Raw genomic sequence first — 21,250 nt, forward strand, 5'->3', positions numbered from 1 at the left:
CTGTGCCATTGCACCTAACCACCTTACCCTAACCTTATCCATGCCACTGCACCTAACTCCCTAACCCTAACCTTATCCATGCCATTGCATCTAACCACCTTACCCTAACCTTATCCATGCCACTGCACCTAACCCCCTAACTCTAACCCTAACCTTATCTGTGCCATTGCACCTATCCATATTGCCCTAACCTTATCCATGCCACTGTACCTAACGCCCTAAGTCTAACCCTAACATTATCTGTGCCATTGCACTTAACCACCTTATCCTAACCTTATCCATGCTACTGTACCTATCTCCCCACCCACACACATTACCTTAGCAAAAAAAATAAAAACTTTCCCCTAGCAGTACCACTACACAAGACACACACACACACACACACACACACACACACACACACACACACACACACACACACACACACACACACACACACAATATTAATTATGATAATTATGATAGGTCATGAAATACACATTTTAAATACCATTTGAATGAAATTTAACATTTTTGCTTTATATTAGAAGGCAAACCCCTCAAAACCCCATACAGAAATCTGACTCCCCATACCACTTCTTATTATAACCATGCTTAAATCACTACATTTTGTAAGAACGGAGCTTCTGTCTTGTAATAATCTCCACAAAGCACGGTATGCAGTTTTCATGAGATGTCTATTCTTTATGTAATTTGTCACAAACTAAGTCAGTACATCTTGTGTTAAAAAATACACATACCTGTTTGCACATGTGCATGTAAAGATATATGAATGTATACATAAACATGTATGCAATTGTATAGGCATATCCATGCATCTATATAGCTAATATTGATATATGAAATATATATATATATATATATATATATATATATATATATATATATATATATAGTCATACACATGTAGAGAGAAAGTGAGTGATAGATGTATACAAATACATGCAGTCATCTTCACACAAACACAGACATACAGAGACACATACATACACACAACCACACAAAACATATAAACACACCTTGAATTAGTTAGAGAAAAGCAACATATTGAGATAACAAAATACTTAATTTCACATGTTCTTTTCATTATGTTTTTTTTCAATTTGGAATGTTCTGTTTCTACTTAGAATAGTTAAATGGAAATGTAATATAAAATGCATTAGTTCATAATGGGAAAAACAATCTTAAACAAAATTCAGGCAAAATTAAGTAAATTCATGCAGAAATAGTTTGCATCACTATTAAAACACTTATTCAGTGTTGTAAACATAATGTAAAACACAACATTTTTAGCAGAATGGCCCATTTATCTTTACATATATAAATGTTAGGGTTTTGATAAGTAGCTTGCAGTTTTATAGCTTGTGAACTGTGGAACTTGCCACTCATGAATGGGGATAAATTTGCTATTCCACCATAAAGTATTGTGTTCCCTTTGTGCAAGTTATAGGCGGTAGTGAATATAAATACCTATGCACACAAATAGCCAAGCAAAATACAGCTGTAAAAACAGTGCAGCACTCTATAAATGTGCACATGATGTTAAGTCAGTCCGATGGGCCCCTGTTTCCTAATGATTTTTCCCATCAGTACAGAATAGAAAATGCCTTTCAAAAACAGGACAGGCAGGAAGTATTTCTGTCAAACTTGTAGACTTGTTCAAAAATTAGAGCAGAGTTTTTTCAAAACCAAATTGCTCTACAATATAATAGACATTTTAACTGCTTAGCTTTACCCTATACTGCATTCTTTTAATTCTTTACAAGTCAGTATATTTATTGTTCCTCGTGTAATTGCCAAGATAGTCCCACTTAGATTCTGTTTTGTGGCATTGGTTCCCATCTATTCTGAATCTTTGCAGGTCACAAAACATTTTAGATCTTTTATCCAAGTGTTGATTTTATGTGTGGCTGCAGAAGGTTAAATATGAATACTCTCCTGGATGTAGAGAGTTGTTTAATTAAAACTCATCATTCATTTGAAATTGTGGGCTCGTCACCAGAATTTATAGTTAAAGATGTTTGGAAATAAGACAGGTAGAGTAGAACATATGACTGGCTTATAAAGGAACTTAGTGAATGCGTAAAATTATCTTGTTTCTGCATTTCTTTTATGTTCCTTGATTCATACTGTAAGAGATGAAGCCAGGGAATTTGTTGCCTGGGGTAATGCACCCATATTGCTCCCGCATCTCCATCTGGCTGTACCCCCATCTCCTTCCCCCCTTGGCCTCAGCTGCCCATCACACATGGTGAGGCCTGATCTATGGTAATGAGCACTGTTCTGAAATAATCAAACTGTAGTTCTTTCAATTAAGCAGTGGTTTGTGCTGATGGTGGTGGGGAATTCCATAACGGTGTGTTTTTGCATTACACTTTTTATGCTATGAGAAGTAGCATACTGTTTAAAAAAGAAAGTTCTGAAATATCTGAATTGCACTTCTCTAACCAGAATTGTGCTGGCTGAGACACTGGGCCAGGACTCCTGACTAGAACTGTGACATTCTGCATGCACATTATAACAATGTCAACTTCATTAATGTACACCATTAAACACACACACACTTATATGCACATGGAAGCATACACATTAGTAAGGGGGCACACAAATATCTACAAACACACACATGTATTTGCATATGCAAGCGCACACAAACATAAATGGACACACAGATGTATAAAAACACACATACAAACACTGATAGCAATATAGGACTACTGATATGGAGATGTGACACTAAGCAAGCTGCAGCATTTTAAAATATCTGCAGAGACTAGCATTTAACTAAGTACCATTGAACTGAAAAAAGAAAAAGATTGGACACATATTCGTAGTAATATTCTAACAGCTGCTGTCTGGAAAGGTCTGGAATGGGTGGGGATCTTATCTAGAGCTGTGGCATTACAGTACATTTTACAACAATGAAGAAATAACATTGTTAGAAAACACACACACACACACACACACACACACACACACACACACACACACACACACACACACACACAAAACTCATGTTGCTAGCAAAATAAAGGCCACTGAAATAGAGGTGTGACATGAATTAAGCTGTGGAGACCAACACTGAAGTGCACCATTGAATTAAAAAAACAAAAGTGGTGAGATACCGTTCATGAAGTAACAATTGTTACATAACTCAGAAATCGGCACCTTTTCTTCAGTAATGCAAACATCATCCTGTCATGATATAGCTGCTAGATTCAGATTTTATAGCAGCTGCTATGACTGGCCATGCTTTGTGATGGTGGATAGATGTTTTTTCAACTTCTGCCTGGGACGTTCTATGAGGGAAAGTCTTATTATTTGTCCACTTGGAAAGCAGACATTCACATTGTAAGGTATCTAAAGGGCAGGCAACAAGAGCAGGGAAGAATTTAAAAAAGTAAACTTATAACTTAAAGATATAAGTAATCTAACAGTTGTGTGCCCCCTACATGCTAGGATCTGGTGCAGGACACCCATCCACCCCTCCTTTGCTATTGTACTGTTCATGTTTAATAACTAACAAAATAAAACCATATGCTTACATTTCTAAGATAACACACAGGCTGCAGGAACAAACTTGAACATATAACTCATAATAACTTAGTAGGTTTACTTACAGAAGAGGATAATATTAATCTTATTAATGCAATATAAAGCTCTTAAATGCCATTTTGTGGAAGAGCTCCAGTTATTGGCTAAAATACAATGTAAGAGTTAAGATATCTTCAAATAAGCCTTGAACCCTAGATTACCACAGCATGTTAAATGTTTGCTATTGTATGAGATACAGCTGTCTAGTAGCTGATAATATTGCATAGCATATTATGTAGCATGGATATAGGGATTCCTATGCACATATGTAATGTCCAAGTGGATTATCTCTTGGACAAAGATATATATGTTTAGCAGTACTCGTGACAATGTTATTTAGTTTGAAAATATAATTTTGGGGGGGGGATTTTGATCTTCAAAGCCAATTATGATAATCAACTGTCTGAATAATAGTCCAAGATCCACTAAATCAAAGAACAGCTCAGATGACTATGTGTGTCTTATGTTAACTAAAACATGGAGCTAACATTGTCATACATTTTTCAGTTGCAGTCTGTTCTTTGAAGTCAGTAGATCACATTTACAATTATTTTTTAAAAGTGGATTAAGCTGGCAAGACTTTTCCAGTTATGGAATATGCACAAATACTAACAATGCTAGACATATAGTGTGAAGCCTATGATTACAGTAAACGCCTAGATGTATACATACATGCATATGAACATGCATGCATACATACATACTTACATTCACCAAATAGAATTGGGAATGGATTGTACAAAATGACATTTCATAAGGAGGGAGTTAGGCTGTAATTTATAATTGTGAATCATTTATTTGCAGTCTAAGAGAGAAAGGTACAATGATAGAAGACCTTATCCTTTATATAAATATCTCTGCCTGCATAATTGGAGGTGCATTTGTGGGGGTGGGCTGAGCTTTAGATGCCCTGACAACAGAAATGAAATACAGATGTTGAATTTATTTTAAAAGTATATTTATTGCCTTTTTTACAAAATACTTTAGCCTCACTATGGGTAAATAAAAAAAAAAAACTTGAGTCCAGCTAAATATCCTTTCCATTTATCACTGTATTTTACACAGATGCTACAGTTAACATATTTCCAAAGATATTGTTTATTTTTGTGGTGGGCAACCCTGCTTTTGCCTTACTCTGGAGAAACTAGTACCACTACTTGGCCTTAACCCATATAGCCTCAAACTCCTAGTGTAGGCCTCCGATTTGGATTTACTTTTAAGGAAAACTAAAGGGTAACAGAAAGGGGTATATTTTAAAGGTTTAAATGGGCAGAATTAAAACAGTTTGATGCCAGGCATCATTAATATGTATCTTCAGTGCTGCAGTTCCTCAGCAGTAATGCACAGTGCACACAAATAACTGCATGTAGCATGTAAGCCCTGCCATCATTAACTTCTGGAAGATACTACTGTTGATCAAGGTATTCTAACACCTCCATGTTAAGAAAAAAAACATGAACCGATCGGCAGTCCATTTTACCATAATATAGATCACCTGGAATCATTAACTAAATGTAATCTGACACTGTCATAGGTGCACAACTTCCTTTTACATGTTTAAAGCTTGATGTATGACACATGAAAGCAACTGTTGCATTTTTGCCTATAATGTCCACTACAGTTTGCACCTTTTTTTGGTAAAGCATAACTGCACTAAGCATTATGCAACAATTTGTCATATAAGAAGGATCAACTCTTAATTGTGTCACTTGTCCATTAGTCTGTCCTCTGTAGTTAAAATGGCCTGCTATACAACAAATGGAGAGTCATCTATAGTCCTGAACCTCTTCCATCCAGACTCTTTCCTGTATTATACACATAAATGTAACACAAGGCTCAGCTCTTTACTGGTAAGACAAGGTATTTATTTTTCAGTTATAAATGAATGACAATCAAGTGAAAGCTGTTGCTATCTAAAACTAAATGTAAATTTCTAACTAGTATTAACAGATGTCCAAATCTGAGTCCTCTGTAGAAGCAGCCACAAAAGATCATTGCAGAAATGTGCATGTAAAAGACAGATCAGCACAATGGGTTAAAAAAGAACCAAATGATGTCTTATGAAGTATTGTTAGAGATGGTGATATGTATGCTATATGCCTGATATATATATTGCCCGCTGCTTACGCTGTTAAAGTGTTCTTTTCTTTTTTTAGTTTTTTTTTTTTATTTGATGTTTGAACATCCAAATGTCGACCATTTGGTCTCGACCATGTAATGTTCGACATTTTGGATGTTCAAACATTTAACATAGACCCTATATATATATATATATATATATATATATATATATATATATATATATATATAGGTTCATAGGTAGATACTAGGCTATCTGTCCTAGGGCATTTATAAGCCTAGCCAGAGTGTATTTGGCTTCAGCCTCCCTATTAGATTAGCCTACTGTGCCTCTGTAAAATAGGTCACAGAAGGTACCCTTTTAAGATTAGTTTGCTGTGCCTCTGTCTAGCAGGGACACAGAAGAAATCCCAGGGGTGAATTTGTGATTTCCCATCCACGCGTCCAGATTTTGCTTGAAGAGGGTCAGCAAGGGGCTATGTCTAACATGAATTGGGATTCTATTCCAGAGTGAGGGGAGCCTCTGGGAAATGAATCTGTCCCTCCAGCATGTCCTATTTATTTTTGTGCTGAGGTTTAGGTCCCTGGAGCGTGTAGCTCTAAGGGACTTGGATTTTATGAGGTGGAGCATGTCCATTAATTCTGGGTTTGACATGGCTTTGTACGTCAGGCATAGATCGCCTCTGAGTAGGCGGTAAGCAACTGAGTAGAGCTGGAGTTTCTTTAGTCGAGCTGCATAGGGCATCTGTTTGTAGCCCATGATCCTCTTGGTGAGGTACTTTTGGGGTCTCTCCAGTTGCTGCAGGTGTCGGGTAAGGTACATCCCAAAAGGGGCATTGTATTCAATTATGGGCCTGATGAGTAGAGGGGCACAATGACCTCTCTTGATCTAGATGCGAACCCTTTCGTGATAAGGTGGGCTATATAGAAGGTCTTTCTAACCACTTTGGCAGCGTGATTATCAAAGGAGAGATTACTATCTACGTTGGTCCCCAAATCTCTAATTACTTCTTCCGTACTTAATGAATTACCACCTATGTGGTAATTTGTGGGCACCTTGTTTTTCCCAAAGGGGATGACTATGCACTTTTTAGCATTTAGCTTGAGGCCGTGGCTCTGGCACCAAGCATCCGTCTCTGTGAGACCCTTTTGGAGGATGCTTGTGTCAGCTGGAGATTCGATTATGGCTCCCAGTTTGCAGTCATCTGTGAACTTTGTCAGCCATAATCCCCCCGTGTTAGCCTGAACATCAGAGAAGTATATACCGAACAAGAGAGGTCCCAGAACTGAGCCCTGTGGGATGTCACTTGTAACTGGTTTGGATTCGGACATGGCACCTGCAATTCTGATCATGTGGTTTCTATCTCTGAGCCAGTTTGCAACCCATCTTGTGATATAGGGGTTGATATTTAAGCTGGTAAGCTTATTTATGATGCCCAAGTGGGGTATTGTGTCAAAGGCTTTTGCGAGGTCCAGGTAGGCTGTGTGGACTACCTTGCCCTCATCTATGGCTTTGGTAACTGTTTCAAAGAAATCAAATAGGTTTAAGAGGCAAGATCTTCCCTTAACAAAGCCGAATTGGGTAGGGTCCAGTGTCTGGAGGCTCCCAATGTCTTTGTTTATGAGTTCCATGATAATACACTCCATAGCTTTACAGACCAGACTAGTCAGGCTTATGGGGCGATAGTTTCCGGGGTCCGTTGTGGCACCACCTTTGTGGTATATATATATATATATATATATATATATATATATATATATATATATATATATATATATATATATATATATATATATATATATATACACACGCACACACAGACCCACACACACACACACACACACACACACACACACACACACACACACACACACACACACACACACACTTTCAGAACTAATGTTAATTAATTCAATTTAATGTAATTTTACTAATCATCCAAATAAAGATACTGTAGTGAACACTTTTCATCCAAGATAAGGGACAAAGAAAAGGCTGTATCCATGGGCAGTTTAGAGCAGCTGGTCAAGTACCATGCTCTTGGAAGTGCTAGGAGGCTGGAGTTACCAGACGAAAAGTACATGGGCACATATACAATATACAAACTCCATAAAGACAGCAAGCACAAAACAGGACTGAACCCGAAACTCTGAAGATGTGAGACAGCAAAACTAACTGCTGCTCACCCAGATATTATCACCATCATCATATTAAACACACAAATAAAAAAATAACCACTGTGTCTTATGATAACAGACTTCAAAATTAAAAGCATTTATATATATGCAAACTTTATGTCATAAGCAGAAGAATGGATTGTAAAAAGGTTCACAACCCCAGGCCGATCTCATTGGCATTAAACGTGTGATTAATGCTAACCTCTTTTCAGTTTATTTTTGTTCTTTGTATCCTGAGAGCAGCTGCCACAGCTAAGTGTGCAGTATCCACCAGCAACAGATGTGTAATACTTCTAATTCCAGCCTTCAGCTGCTTATTATTTTGTAGAGTACATCTTTGTTAAACAACACAAAAAAGACACCCATGTTACCTCATTGTTTTTCTGTTAAGTGAATCTTGCTGCTTTGGTGATTAACATAGCACTGTGAAACATATAATTATTATTGGAATATTAAATGTACCTTTTTTCCCGGGTGTTTAATTGAGATGAAATCTGCCTATTAAGATGATCCCGGTCAGCAAATTGCAACTAAAAATATAAATAAATAAACACAGAGAGCTGTTAAGTGACATTTTCACTTCTCAGGTTATGTACATAGTCAAGTCTGATAGAAGTGCAATGTTTGCTTTTCACTTTCTAGTACAATTTGTCCAACTCCACATTTCTCTGATGAATCCATGAAATTATCATCCATCATTTAAAGCAGGGTCTAGGTTAGCTGTAATGCCGAACTAGTAGCATACTTAATACAATGGTGTAGGTCACAAAACAGTAGCTTTGTGCTCTGTTCTTTTTCACTTGTAGGCTCTGTATTATATTTTCCTTCTGCTAATGTCGGATGCACCTGTGTGTATGCATATAATAAATGTATGTATATGTAAATATATACAGCTATATCTATAGTTGGTCTATATTAGATCCTTGAAGTCCATCTTCACCGAACACAAATTCAGTGACACCTAAACACCGAAATTTACTTCTGCAAACTGCAAAATCTTTCCCAGGGTAAGGAAACACTTGTCTGATACCACAACTTTGCCCTTTTCCCCACTGTAGTGTGATCATGGAGTGGTATATATAGTTAGGGGGTGTGGAGGTGCAGCCCCACCATTGGGGGGGGTCAAGGCCCCCACTTGGGTGGGTTTGATTTAGAGCAGTCTGTGTTGTAGTGTGGTAGGTGACAAGTGTTTCCTTACCCTGGGAAAGATTTTGTCGTGTCTGCATGTACATGCATAAGTGTATTTGTATGTGTGTTTATATAACTTTGTTTTATCAAAAAAAATAGGACAGTAAAGCAAAATGAGAGAAATTTGCAACCTATAACATTGAAAATAAAATGTATAATGGGCTACTATATGTTTATTAATGATTATATAGTACTTATAAAGGATAGTAAGACAAATATTTTTGAACTTCTCAAACATTAAGAATTAGCTACCCTTTCCTGGTTGCAGTTTTTAGTTTTCATGTAGAAAGGAGCATGATTTGACTACCCAAGGGTATAGGCACACGTGGCTTATAACTACTTATAAATAATCTGATTAAAAACACAATAAATAAGCGGTGTCCTTCTTGCTACATGAAACTTTTAATTGCAGAATAATCTGAAACAGATAGTGACACACTGCTTCATATTACTGCACTTCTTTTATGATAACAACTAGCAACTCTTGTACACATAACATATTTAAAATGCAATCTGAAGTTCACAGCAACTTTAAAAATGTATTATGGTGGAAAAGTACCTTCATTTGTGGCTGTTGGATGCATAATTATTGGCTTTTTACTTGCTTAGGTAAAACAATATGCTTTTATAAATGGATTTGTGGCCATTTTACTGTATTTTTTTACATAAAAAGTATAGTCTGTCAATCAAATAATTTTAAGGTTGATTTCCACTTCAAAAATGATTGATGGCCTTTTAGATTTACACATTGACAAGTTAAAGGGTTCTAGTGGTATAATTATGTACTAAATTCACAGCCTTTCAATTTAAATGTCCTTTTAAAACCATAAGATTATCAAACCTGTATTTTGAAAAGTGGGCCAGTCAGTCTGAGGCTGTACAAGAAATTGCTTCCATTAGCCTTAGGACCCATTTGAATTAAAGGTAATTTATAACAAAGTTACTTTCACTAATATGGTTAAGCTAAAGGATGTGCATTAATAATACAATACTTTTAGATGACAACACTTCTTTTTATAAGAAATTTGAAGACTAAGATTTTGAACAGAATATATCTTTTTATGGTCCTTATTGTAAAAGTAACTGCTCGAAAATACATGTTTTATGAACCAAACCTATCAATTCTGAAACCACATAACTGTTGACCACTTTGTGTGATATAGTTGTAAAAAGACAGAATGGGACATAGTCACCAGGGCCCATTGCTTAGAAAAACGCTGAAATAAGGCACATATCTTTTTTTGTACCTTTTACAAGTTGTGGAGATACAGTTAGTATATAAAGAGCTGCTGTCTCATAAACGCTTGCACTTCTCGAGTGAATATAATTACATTGATCTCAAGAAAGTATTTGGCCATATCTGGGTTAATTCTTTTTACTGTAAGTGAATCTTCCATTTTTTATTTAATGGACGAGTACACTGTACAATTTTCCAGTGTGCCTTTCTCAAAGTATTTGAGTAGTGGTTATAACACTTCTTTTGATGGGACTTACCAAATATGATTTACCTTCTTTACTACATGCTACATTCTTGTGTATTTATTAGGCTTATAATATAATAATATAGCCTATCATAGCTGCATCTTGAGTTACATGAAGGTGGTCTAGCTTTATGTGTTTTTTTTTTAAATATTTCCACATCATGAGCCTACTTTCCTTTTTTCTGTTAGTTTGTAGAATGAACATATCCACATGCTTTCATTCCTGGCTTCCCCTTCTGTTTTAATGTCTCATTCCGGATCACCTCAATTTTCTCCATAGCCTTACTTATCTTGATACTGCAGAACTGATCACAGAACTGTTACTGATAAGTTATTAGGGCGCTGCCATTGAGCAAGCTGATTACTATCCATTTACTGTGCATTGTTTGACCTGCACAACTCAGACATATTGGATAAGCTCATTACAACCTGATGTTGGTTGCAATCATCTGGTAAAATCCATTTCTTTTTTGTTTGACAACAGTCTGGCCTATCATAATATTCTGATATTCAGATAACTAACCTCTAAGCATTTAATATACATATCATTTTGTAGTCTTCCTGCAGGAAAGTCTGCATTCAAGTATAATATTATAAGCTACTGCATAGTAACTTAATCAGAATGCCTGTCTCTTGCTGTCTCTTTCTTTGCCATATATGTGTGGCATTTGTGCTTTTCAGTCATGAAGTCCAGACTGTCAAGCCTGATCCATTGATGCACGAAGAATAAATCTTGAGCAGTGGGGAGTGATGGAATTGTTGTCCCACCCCACATACACAGGACACTTGTTTAAACCCATCCCAATGATTCACTCAGCTGGCTTTAATTAGATCAGGCATGATGATCCAGGAATTGATGAAATCCCATCAGAGGAATCCTAATTTATATATATATATATATATATATATATATATATATATATATATATATATATATATATAGATCATTCATAGCACTTAGCATCAAGGGTTAAAGCTTTGAAATAAGGGTGCAGGTTTGATTCCTTCTACCACCATTTGCCTGATATGTGATGGTGAGCAAGTGCCTTAACCAAATCATGCCCCTGTGTTGCTTGGTCTTATCTGATTAACAAATGTATAACATGATTGATGCCATATTTTTTCCAGGAGTTGCAGTGACATTGAAGTTTATTATATAAAGTAACAGTGTTTTGATGGATTTACCTTTCATAGCGCTAATAAATATCACTCTGAAATTTGCTGACTGACTAGATTAATGCATTACTGTATGAGTTAACATGGTTTATCTAAAGAGAATTTGAAATCACAGATGATGACATTATTGTGTTTAATTTAGCCAGGATTTATCTTACCCATAATATTCATGTTATACTGTAAATGATGGTACATTGACCTATATTTACCTTCAGCTAATCAGTAATATTGCAACAATGACGTTAAATGGGGTTTGGAAAATCACAGAACTGAACCCAACCGAACTTTGACTAACTTCATTTGCTTATCATATACATTTTAAACCACTGCACACACTGGAGTTTTACTTTAATGAAATTACTCAGTTTTTCTATAATGGCAGGATCTACTCCTGTTTTTAACTTCACTGATAAATAGTACAGGAAACAGAGTGAAACAACTTTCTGACTTCTAAGTTGCTTGCTTCAGTTTGCATCAAGTGCAGTCCACTGAGAGAATGCTATGTTTAAATCAGAATCTTATATTGCACCCAAGATACCACTATTTAACAAGCCCTTGAAGTTCAGGTTGCTTTCCTTTCACATTCACTCTCCTTTTCTTTCTGAATATGACTGTCATCTTCTTGATCATTGGTATTAGACATATAATGTTATTTATTTTTCTTCCCTTCTGCCTTCCATTCCGTAATGCAGTCCAAATGTGTGCCACTATTTCTGCTTCCCTGTGGATTTTCCTCTTGCCAGTCACAACAGGAACTGTTCCCACAAGTATATTTCCTGTTTTATACTTTTCATGTAATTTGCAGGAATCAGCAGTGCACATTCACTGATAATGTATCCATTAAATGCAAATGCCTACAATGGTCTGTAACCACAAATTGATATTTCAGTTTTTTCTTGTTTACTTCCTGTTAATTCTATTTTATTTATACCTGATGTTGTCCTAAAAACACCTATCTGGTTCAGACTGACCATGTAGTCATAGACACGTATAATTAGTGCAAAATGTTTAAGATCAGAATAACACTGTAGCAGGTTCTGGGGATGGATCAAGAGATCTATAGAATTAAAAATACTTTCTTTAAGAAAATATTTGCAGTAACATAATTTGATGTATACAGGAATATCGGAAGTGTATATCTTGTTCCAAGAAAGTGCTTTATGTAAAACAGTAGTTGTTGCATGGGAAAAGTTATAAATAGTTTAGGCCATCAGGAATTAATATGGAACTAGACCAAAGGGCAAGACTTCTGAGGCATCTTTTTACAAGTTCAGCAGAAGCACATTAAAAACTTAGCAATATATGACCTGTGATACTACTGTTAGAGATAAATTCTTAATTCCTTTAGTTTTAAGTATTGTTTGAGTTGTTTGAAACTAGGCAGTTTAAAGGCTTGAATTCATGTTTCTGAAATTATCATACATTAGCTAAAGAAAATTGAACATGGCAAAGGCTAGAATTAAGAAAGAAAAACTTATCCAAATGGGAAAAAAACATCATTGGCATAAATGTTATTCATATAGAAGCATTATTGTCAAAAACTAAAACATTTTCATTGAAAAATAGAACTTGCTATATGTACAGTACAGTTTAACACTGACTTTGTATCTTGTACAGTACTGATTGTCATTTTCTGGTCAGGTGACATAGTAATGCCCACTTCCATTTTACTTGACAGCATTCATGTCCATTAAAATACTCTGCTAAATGACTTGTAAATATTTAAGTCCCATATTGTTTTACTCTATTCCTGCACCACTTTCAATAACAGACAAACACATATCTATGTCTATATCTGTATCTATGTATATTTTCTCTCTGTCTCTCATATATATATATATATATATATATATATATATATATATATCTATATAGATCTTCTAGGACTATTTACCGAATGCCCAAAACACCGAAAGTAAAACCACCGTACACACTTTAGCTTAGGTGCTTTTCACAAAAAAAGCACCTTCGTTAAAGTGTGCAAAAAAAAAAAATAATAAATAAAATTTAAAAAAAAAAAAAAACAAAGAACTCACATTTATGCCCATGTTGGGGGGGTGCTGTGCCCCCCCACCTCTTAACTTTTATATTCTCACTCTGAAATCGCACTACAGTGGGAAAAAAGGGAATATTCCCTTATCCCCACTGTGCTACAATCTCAGCAACATCCATTTCCCCACGTTATTCTCTTTTTTTAGCACGCTATTGCAAAAGTGCTTTTTTGGTGAAAAGCACATTCGCGAAAGTGTGTTTGGCTGTTTCACTTTTGGTGAAACAGTCGTTCGGTAGACAGTATGGATCCCTTATATATATATATATATATATATATATATATATATATATGTGTGTGTGTGTGTGTGTGTGTGTGTGTGTGCGTGCAGATATACATGTGGGATGAAGGTATTGTCTAGCTTGGCTTCATCAGTTATAAGGAGATTCTGTGATATGAACATGACTCTCACTGGAGTTTATATAAGATAAAAATAAGCAAGTGATAAACTCTTGATTTGCTTCTATTAAATATCTGGCAGAAATATGCTTTATTGAAAAATGAGTTTTGTTTTCTAAAGTTGCCATCAAGTTAATTATATTTACTGCTTTGCTTAATATAATTGCTGTTACTATCATTTCATCTTATTATTATTCTTCTTATTATTATTATTTTTGTTTCAGCTCTAAATGAACCTACTATTGACTATGGTTTCCAGCGGTTACAAAAGGTTATTCCCAGGCATCCTGGTGATCCAGAACGTTTACCAAAGGTAAGCTAAAATTCTTTTTCCTAAATTAAAATGTTAAACTTCTTCATAATTAGAAACAGAATTTTGGCCATTTATTTTTGCTTGATTTTGAGAGCACTTTCTGGTGATAGAAGCAACATCTTCTAAATGTTTGTGACTACGTAGTAACGATATTTCTGCATTTGCATATTAGTTATACTTCATTAATAGGCATTTATCTAAAACCATTTTCAAAGCAAGAAGGATGGAAATAAAGCTGTATGAAGTTTTCCCACTCAGACTGCTGATATCCATTTCCATGTTTTATTGTACTCTACCTTTCATATTTGTGCCCCTATTAAATCTTGTGACCATCATCCCTTTATGAAAACAGGTTGTAGCGAAGCAGACATGTACAATGAGTCATCACTACTCATGTAAGGCCATATTATGACTTAAATATTCCTGAGTTTGTGAAGTGAACCTTACTTATTACAGCAAGTAAGTTTATTAAAAAGAATTCTCATATTGTAGTATAAGGTACAAAATGCTCTGATTATTCCTCTCACTAGACAGGTTATACTCCTCAGGGTGGTGTGGGACTTGACTTGCTGGCCAAAGTGTGAGAATCAGTATCCCAAGTACCATCAAACACCAGAACAGTTAATTCAAAAACTCATTATTGTAGCTTTGCCTCCCTGTATCCCCTGAGGATGGGGCACTCACCCCTCATCTTCTTCTGGCTTTTCCCAGTTAGGGGTTGCCACAGTGGAACAATGGTCTGCAGAATGATTGGCAGTGGAGTTTTACGGTGTTGAGTTGCCAGCCCAGCTCCCAAACTTCCACAGAAGGCACGCACACTCACACCTAGAGCCAATTTAGAGTGTACAATCCACCTACAGCATGTCTTTGGGATGTGGGAGGAAACCGAAGCACCCAGAGGAAACCCATGCGACTGCAGGGAGGACATGCAGACTCCGCAGCCACACCAAGAATTGAACCAGAGAACCTGTTGCTGTGAGGTGGCAATGCTAACCACTGCATCACCGTGGCCCCACTCGGGAACTCACCTCTCATAGTTTTTATATATATATATATATATATATATATATATATATATATATATATATATATATTAACCTATATATTTTTCTCCTCATTTTCACTTTTACTTCTGCTAGTCTGAAGATTGCAGATATGGTCCTAAGAAGTCTGGTATGGAATTGTGAACTTGGATCTCATGCTGTTTACAGTATGCCTGTTTTCTGTGAGTTCAGGTAGTAGATGCTTCTTTTTGGGGCTGTGTGGAATAAGACGTGAGACATTTGTTCTTCTGCTTAATATCACATAAGCCATACATGCAGACCTGGGGAAATTAAATGACTTTACTCCTATATGGGTTATGTGATATGAATACTACATGTAGTTCTGACTTGACTTAACCTTGTGCCTGTCAGTAATATGTGTAATCACTTACTGTATAGAGGTTAGACAGAGAATTGGTGGTGTATTGTGAGGGCATTTGAGTTTGTGCTTCACACTTTGCAAAGCTCCTATGAGTACCAGTACTTTATCAGACTAAGTACTTTATGTAGAACAGAAATCATGAATAAAGGCACAATGGGACATTCCAAAAGACATTATTTCATTGCATATGGCATACTCTGGTTTACGCCTGTCCCAATTCCAAAAGACTTGCTTTTTGTGTACATGAATTATTCCATTGTACTACACATAATAAAGTTGGTTAAGCACTTTTAAGCTCTGTTAGTTGGGTCCGTATCATATTGCCAAATACTTACTTTATCGAATTGCTGTTTATTGAACTCACTTTGGCAAAATCATTGAAGTTTTTCATAGGGAAAAACAAGAGCTGGCCATCATCGGGGATTTGCCTTTTTCCCCACTGTAGTACAATGTCTGAGTTGGTATATTTAGTTGGGGGGTGTTGGAGGCAGGAGAAGCCCCCTAATTGAGTGGGTTTTAAATTTTTTAAATTTATTGATGATTGCTAGGTTGGCCTGATGTTGCTTTTCCCTATGAAAAAGTTTGATGAAATGGCCAGTCAATGAACAGAGGCGTTGAAAAAGTGGGTTCAATAAATAGTGATTTGACAAAGTAAGTATTTGACAATATGATATAGACCCCTGTTAAGCTGTAGTCTTGTTTGGAGTTATGAAGTATATTACAGCCTTTAAAGCTGTTATACGATCAGCTGCACTACTCCAGGGCCCCGTGTCCACTGCCGTGAAGTATATTACAGCTTTTAAAGCTGTTACAGGGTCAGATATATTACTTCAGACCACCAAGTCCCCTGCTGTGAAGTGTATTGCAGCTTTTAAAGCTGTCAGGGTCAGATACACTATTCCAGGGCCCTATATCCACTGTTGTGAAGTGTATTACAGCTTTTAAAGCTGTTGCAGGGTCAGCTACACTTCACTCCTGGCTTGTCTCTGTGTAGCAGTGTTCAGTGGCAAAACATCTTTTGAAGCTGGAAAACACTGTATTTTTGAGCACCTTTTGACATCCATGCATAATCCTATGGTACTCTACTCCAGAGCCGCATGTCCACTGCTGGATCTTTCAGCCTGTCCTAAAAGCTCCCATATATCCTTCATTACAGGTTGGGGTAGACATAGACTGTAAGGGCATGCTTAGTGGTCTGGTCACCCTAACATCCACTAGCGAGTATTTTCTTTTACACCCTACCTTGTTGCTTTCCCCTCACATTATGGCTATGTAGTTTCACCTGAGTAGTGTGCTTACACTGGGGATATATAGCATATCAGGTCTTAGTCAGGACCACCACCCTTCCTGGTCTTTATACAGTACCTCTCTATGCATGAAATCCCCAGCCTCTACCGGGGTCATCACAAAGAATATGCACCCACCCCAAATGATGGGCTTGCTCATCCTCCCAGATACTCTGTCAATTGCCTGAACTGCTAATTGAACCTGGATAAGCTGGACTGTGATAAGGGTATTATCTCTCTGTGCCACTGTAGAGGCTATAAAACACTGTATGCTGCTGCAATATCTTTTTTGTTTGTTTTTTTATCTTTCTGATAAAGCTCTGTATACTAAACATAGTTCTTTGGCAGTGTTTTACAACTTTCAAAGCTATAAAACAATTAGCTCTCCTGCAATTCTTTTCTCTGTCTCTCTGTGTCTTTCCATCCCTCTCTGTAATTAGTGTTATATGGGGCAGCTTAAACTCTATGTACTGCAAAGCATTATGATTGGGTCTGTCCAACCATAATTTAGTAGTTACACGTTCTCAAAGCAGATGTCAGGATTCACATCTCATGCTTTGCTTCACTTTGTTCTTCAGGTAAATTTCTTCACCTACATTTCTCAAACATATAAAACTTGGTTATGATCAGAGGTCCAGTTATAATCCTCTGTGTGTTTTTAGCTAGTTTCTTACACATAAAAAACAAAACATCAGAAAGACACTAAAACTGAAAATGGAAACCACAAAAAGAAAGCCAGTAAACTGTAGATTCACTGGAGGCTGCAAGATGGTGAAAAAAAAAAACACAGTACACTGCACTAAAATAAAGCTAATCACTTTCATTCATTTATTCTCATGAACTACTTCAGAGCTTCAGTGCGAAGTAAAAAATGAACTCATTTTATACAAAAACGAAGTCATGTGACTAGAAACAATTAATCAGTGAATTCAAATTCTTAAATAGACAGTAACATACAAAATCCTATTCAAGATATATATATATATATATATATATATATATATATATATATATATATATAAACTATAATATTTATGAATACTTAAAATACTAAACATTTCTTAAATTATCATAAAAGATACTACTTAAAAATAACAAAAATCACATTTTTAAGAGACATTTTTAATGATTGCCTGATTTAAACCTGGCATCTTGTGTGCTTACAAAACAATCTGCCAATTCAGTTCCTTTTATCTTTAAATCACCTATATACTTCTTCTAAAAGACTACCTTATGAAACAAATCGTCCACAAAGAAACTCATTCTCCCACCAACTCATTACTAAATTAGCATATGAGAGTGCTATCCTTGCATTCATTGCCAACCCTTTTCTCTGTTTAAAGAAGTCCCTATTAAACACATAAAATATCTAAAACAAGCTTCACAAGGGTGCACAAAGAAGTAACAAAAGAGCTATCCAAATCTGTGAAATTTAAGTACCTCCTAAAAAGTCTAAACCTGCATTCTGCAGAATGCAAGAATACAGTGAAGTTACATCCAAAGTGAACATGAATTTCTCACATCCAGAAAAAGTGTATTAACATAATAAATCTAACAATACCCACAAATCTCTTAATTAAAATCTTGATTGTTGAACCAAATGATTAATAACTGAATCTAAAAAAATAGAAATAAATTCTGTCTTAGTTCCACCTGCAGAAATAATGGGTATAAAAGAAGTAAAATCACCTTCAACAACAACTTTATGGGTTTTCAGAATATCAAAAAAATGTCCCAACTTAGGAAATTCCAACTTTAAGAACTCAAATTCTCAATTTGCTCATTTTGTAAAAGAGCTAACAACATAAAGTCAACCTGATGAAAATGGTGATTAATCGCATTGATCAATGTAGGCCCATACAAAATACTGTCAGACCATAAAGCATAAATGCTCTCAACATAATCAACAAAGTTCATAAGAACTACTCCATTGTCTTTATCAGACTTTAGAATTTGAAGCTCCTGAGCATTCCTTAGCTCAGCTAAAGTTTGTCTTTCAAAATTAGTCATATAAAAAAAAACTCTTAGGCAATGGGGCAGCTAAAACAGCTCTAATTTCTTTTTCACAATTGTCTGAAAAAACTTGCAAAACATGATGAAGTGAGGGGTTGAAAGTGCTTAGCAATCCCCCCATCCAAAACTACATCATGCAAAATAAAATGTAAATTAAGATTTTGTACATATATTTTGAGTTCATCTGGAACTAAGTCCCGAATAGGAGAAGATGAGTACCAGCTTCTGGGTTGCTGCCTATAACGTTAACGTTTATGAATGGGATAAGCCCTACCAGCAGCATACACACTAACATCCCCCAAAAGCTTTTTACATTTGCACTGAACAACATTGGCACAATGCCTATTAATTTTAGCTCCCTTGGCATTGGATTCCACTAAATGGTTATTAAGGTGCCTGTTCTTAAGTATAGCATCATTCAAATTCTCAACAGCCTCCCTTAACACTTTAGGCTTCTCTTTATAGTCACAAACAAGAAGCTTTATAACTTCCAAACTGGTGTTATTGAATAAATTAACAGACTTGTTTTAAAGCACATCATTGTATTGCATTCTGTTGGGGAATTTAAAAAGTCTTAAAACCGAATGGAACCTGCTGTGTGGCAATGCAGCGTTTAAGAAAAAAATCCTCAAGTTCAGTAGTTTTTAACTTTAGTAAGCTGCTTTTCAAGCTCAAAAATGAGCTGGAGACAGTTTTTAAGTGAACTGGCATCATCCAAAGCATTTATAGGCAGATTAGCATTGAAATCAAAAGGATTTGTGCTCACCTTCAGTAAACTGTCCAAATTAAAGGTCGGGTCTGCAGAAAGTGAAGAACCAGTTTGTTTAAATCCTTGAGCAACTCATTCTACAGATAAAGTCCTATAACTGTCATTAACATTTTTGATAATTTAAGAAATATTTAGTATTTTAAGTGTTCAGAAATATTATAGTTTATATATATCTTGTATAGGATTGTGTTTGTTAATGTCTTTTTAAGAATTTGAATTCACTGATTGTGTTTGTAGTCACATCACTTCATTTTTGAATAAAAGGAATTTGTTTTTTACTTTGCACTGAAGCTTTGAAGAAGTTCAACAGAGTAAATGAACAAAAATGCTTAACTTTATTTTAGTGCAGTGTATTGTGTTTATTTTTTACCATCTTGCAGCCTCCAGTGACTCTACAGTTTACCAGCTTTCTTTTTGTGGTTTCTGTTTTCTTACACATGAACTTGGCAAAAACAATGTTTTTTCCATGATTTGGAGTGTAATCAGCATGCAACATGTACTATATATTTAAAACTTTGAGGGGGTTTTTCCAAAAGATTGATTAATGGACTTGCTTTATACAACACACACTTTCTGTTTTATAACCTAAAAGGGGTGAAAGTGCAGTTCATAAGTATAGTTTTTTTCACTGATTTTTGTGCTGAGTCTTTTCTCATTGTAATAAACCATAGCCATTCCTACACTGGGACATGGTCCCTCAGTGACAGTGACTCTTTACCTGACATTTCCATTTTGTTTTGTAGTACTGCATTATCTCCCCCAGTAAATAATTTTATTAAAATGTGCTCTGGCACAGGCAGATTGAGCTGTTAAAACAAAACTATTCTGCTGTATTTACAATGCATACTATTTTGTGGCGTACTGGTAGAAAATACAATAATTTTTAGACTTCCATGTAATTTTTTGAAAATATTTCCATTTTGATAACTTTATTTATTTAATAAGGTAGAGGGCCTACTCAGTTGATGGTTTTTAGCAAGACATGGGTGCAGTGTGCAGTTAAAACAGAATATCATCACATTTAGATATAAGTACAGAGAAGAACGGTAACAGTTTACAGGCATCAACATATATAAATTAGAAAATATTTCCAGCTGTTTGACAACATTAATTTGTGTTATGATTATATAGGTATTATTTTTCTCTTAGCAAGTTTTATTTCCATTTTGCTAAATTAAGCCAAAACGCATCCTTGCTATTCTTGCATTATGTTTTCATGACCACTTGTATTTCTTAACTTCTGGTATAGGTAACAAACATTAGTAATTAATATAAAACAAGATACTTTTCTTTCTAGGG

General features: G+C 35.6%; 1 protein-coding gene across 3 annotated transcripts in view; it reads left to right on the forward strand.

Moving 5' to 3' along the window:
* The window catches only part of LOC122799947 (transcription factor COE1), a 1,219,541-nt gene that overhangs the window by 1,077,215 nt on the left and 121,076 nt on the right, over positions 1–21,250 (forward strand). For all 3 annotated transcript variants that reach the window (XM_044069358.1, XM_044069357.1, XM_044069359.1), the window contains exon 11: positions 14,370–14,458. In XM_044069358.1, the coding sequence (XP_043925293.1) occupies positions 14,370–14,458 (89 nt within the window). The remainder of the gene's footprint in view (positions 1–14,369; positions 14,459–21,250) is intronic.

This window comes from Protopterus annectens, chromosome 4.part0, assembly GCF_019279795.1.
Source record: "Protopterus annectens isolate FY-2018-M chromosome 4.part0, PAN1.0, whole genome shotgun sequence".
Taxonomy (NCBI): Eukaryota; Metazoa; Chordata; order Ceratodontiformes; family Protopteridae; genus Protopterus; species Protopterus annectens.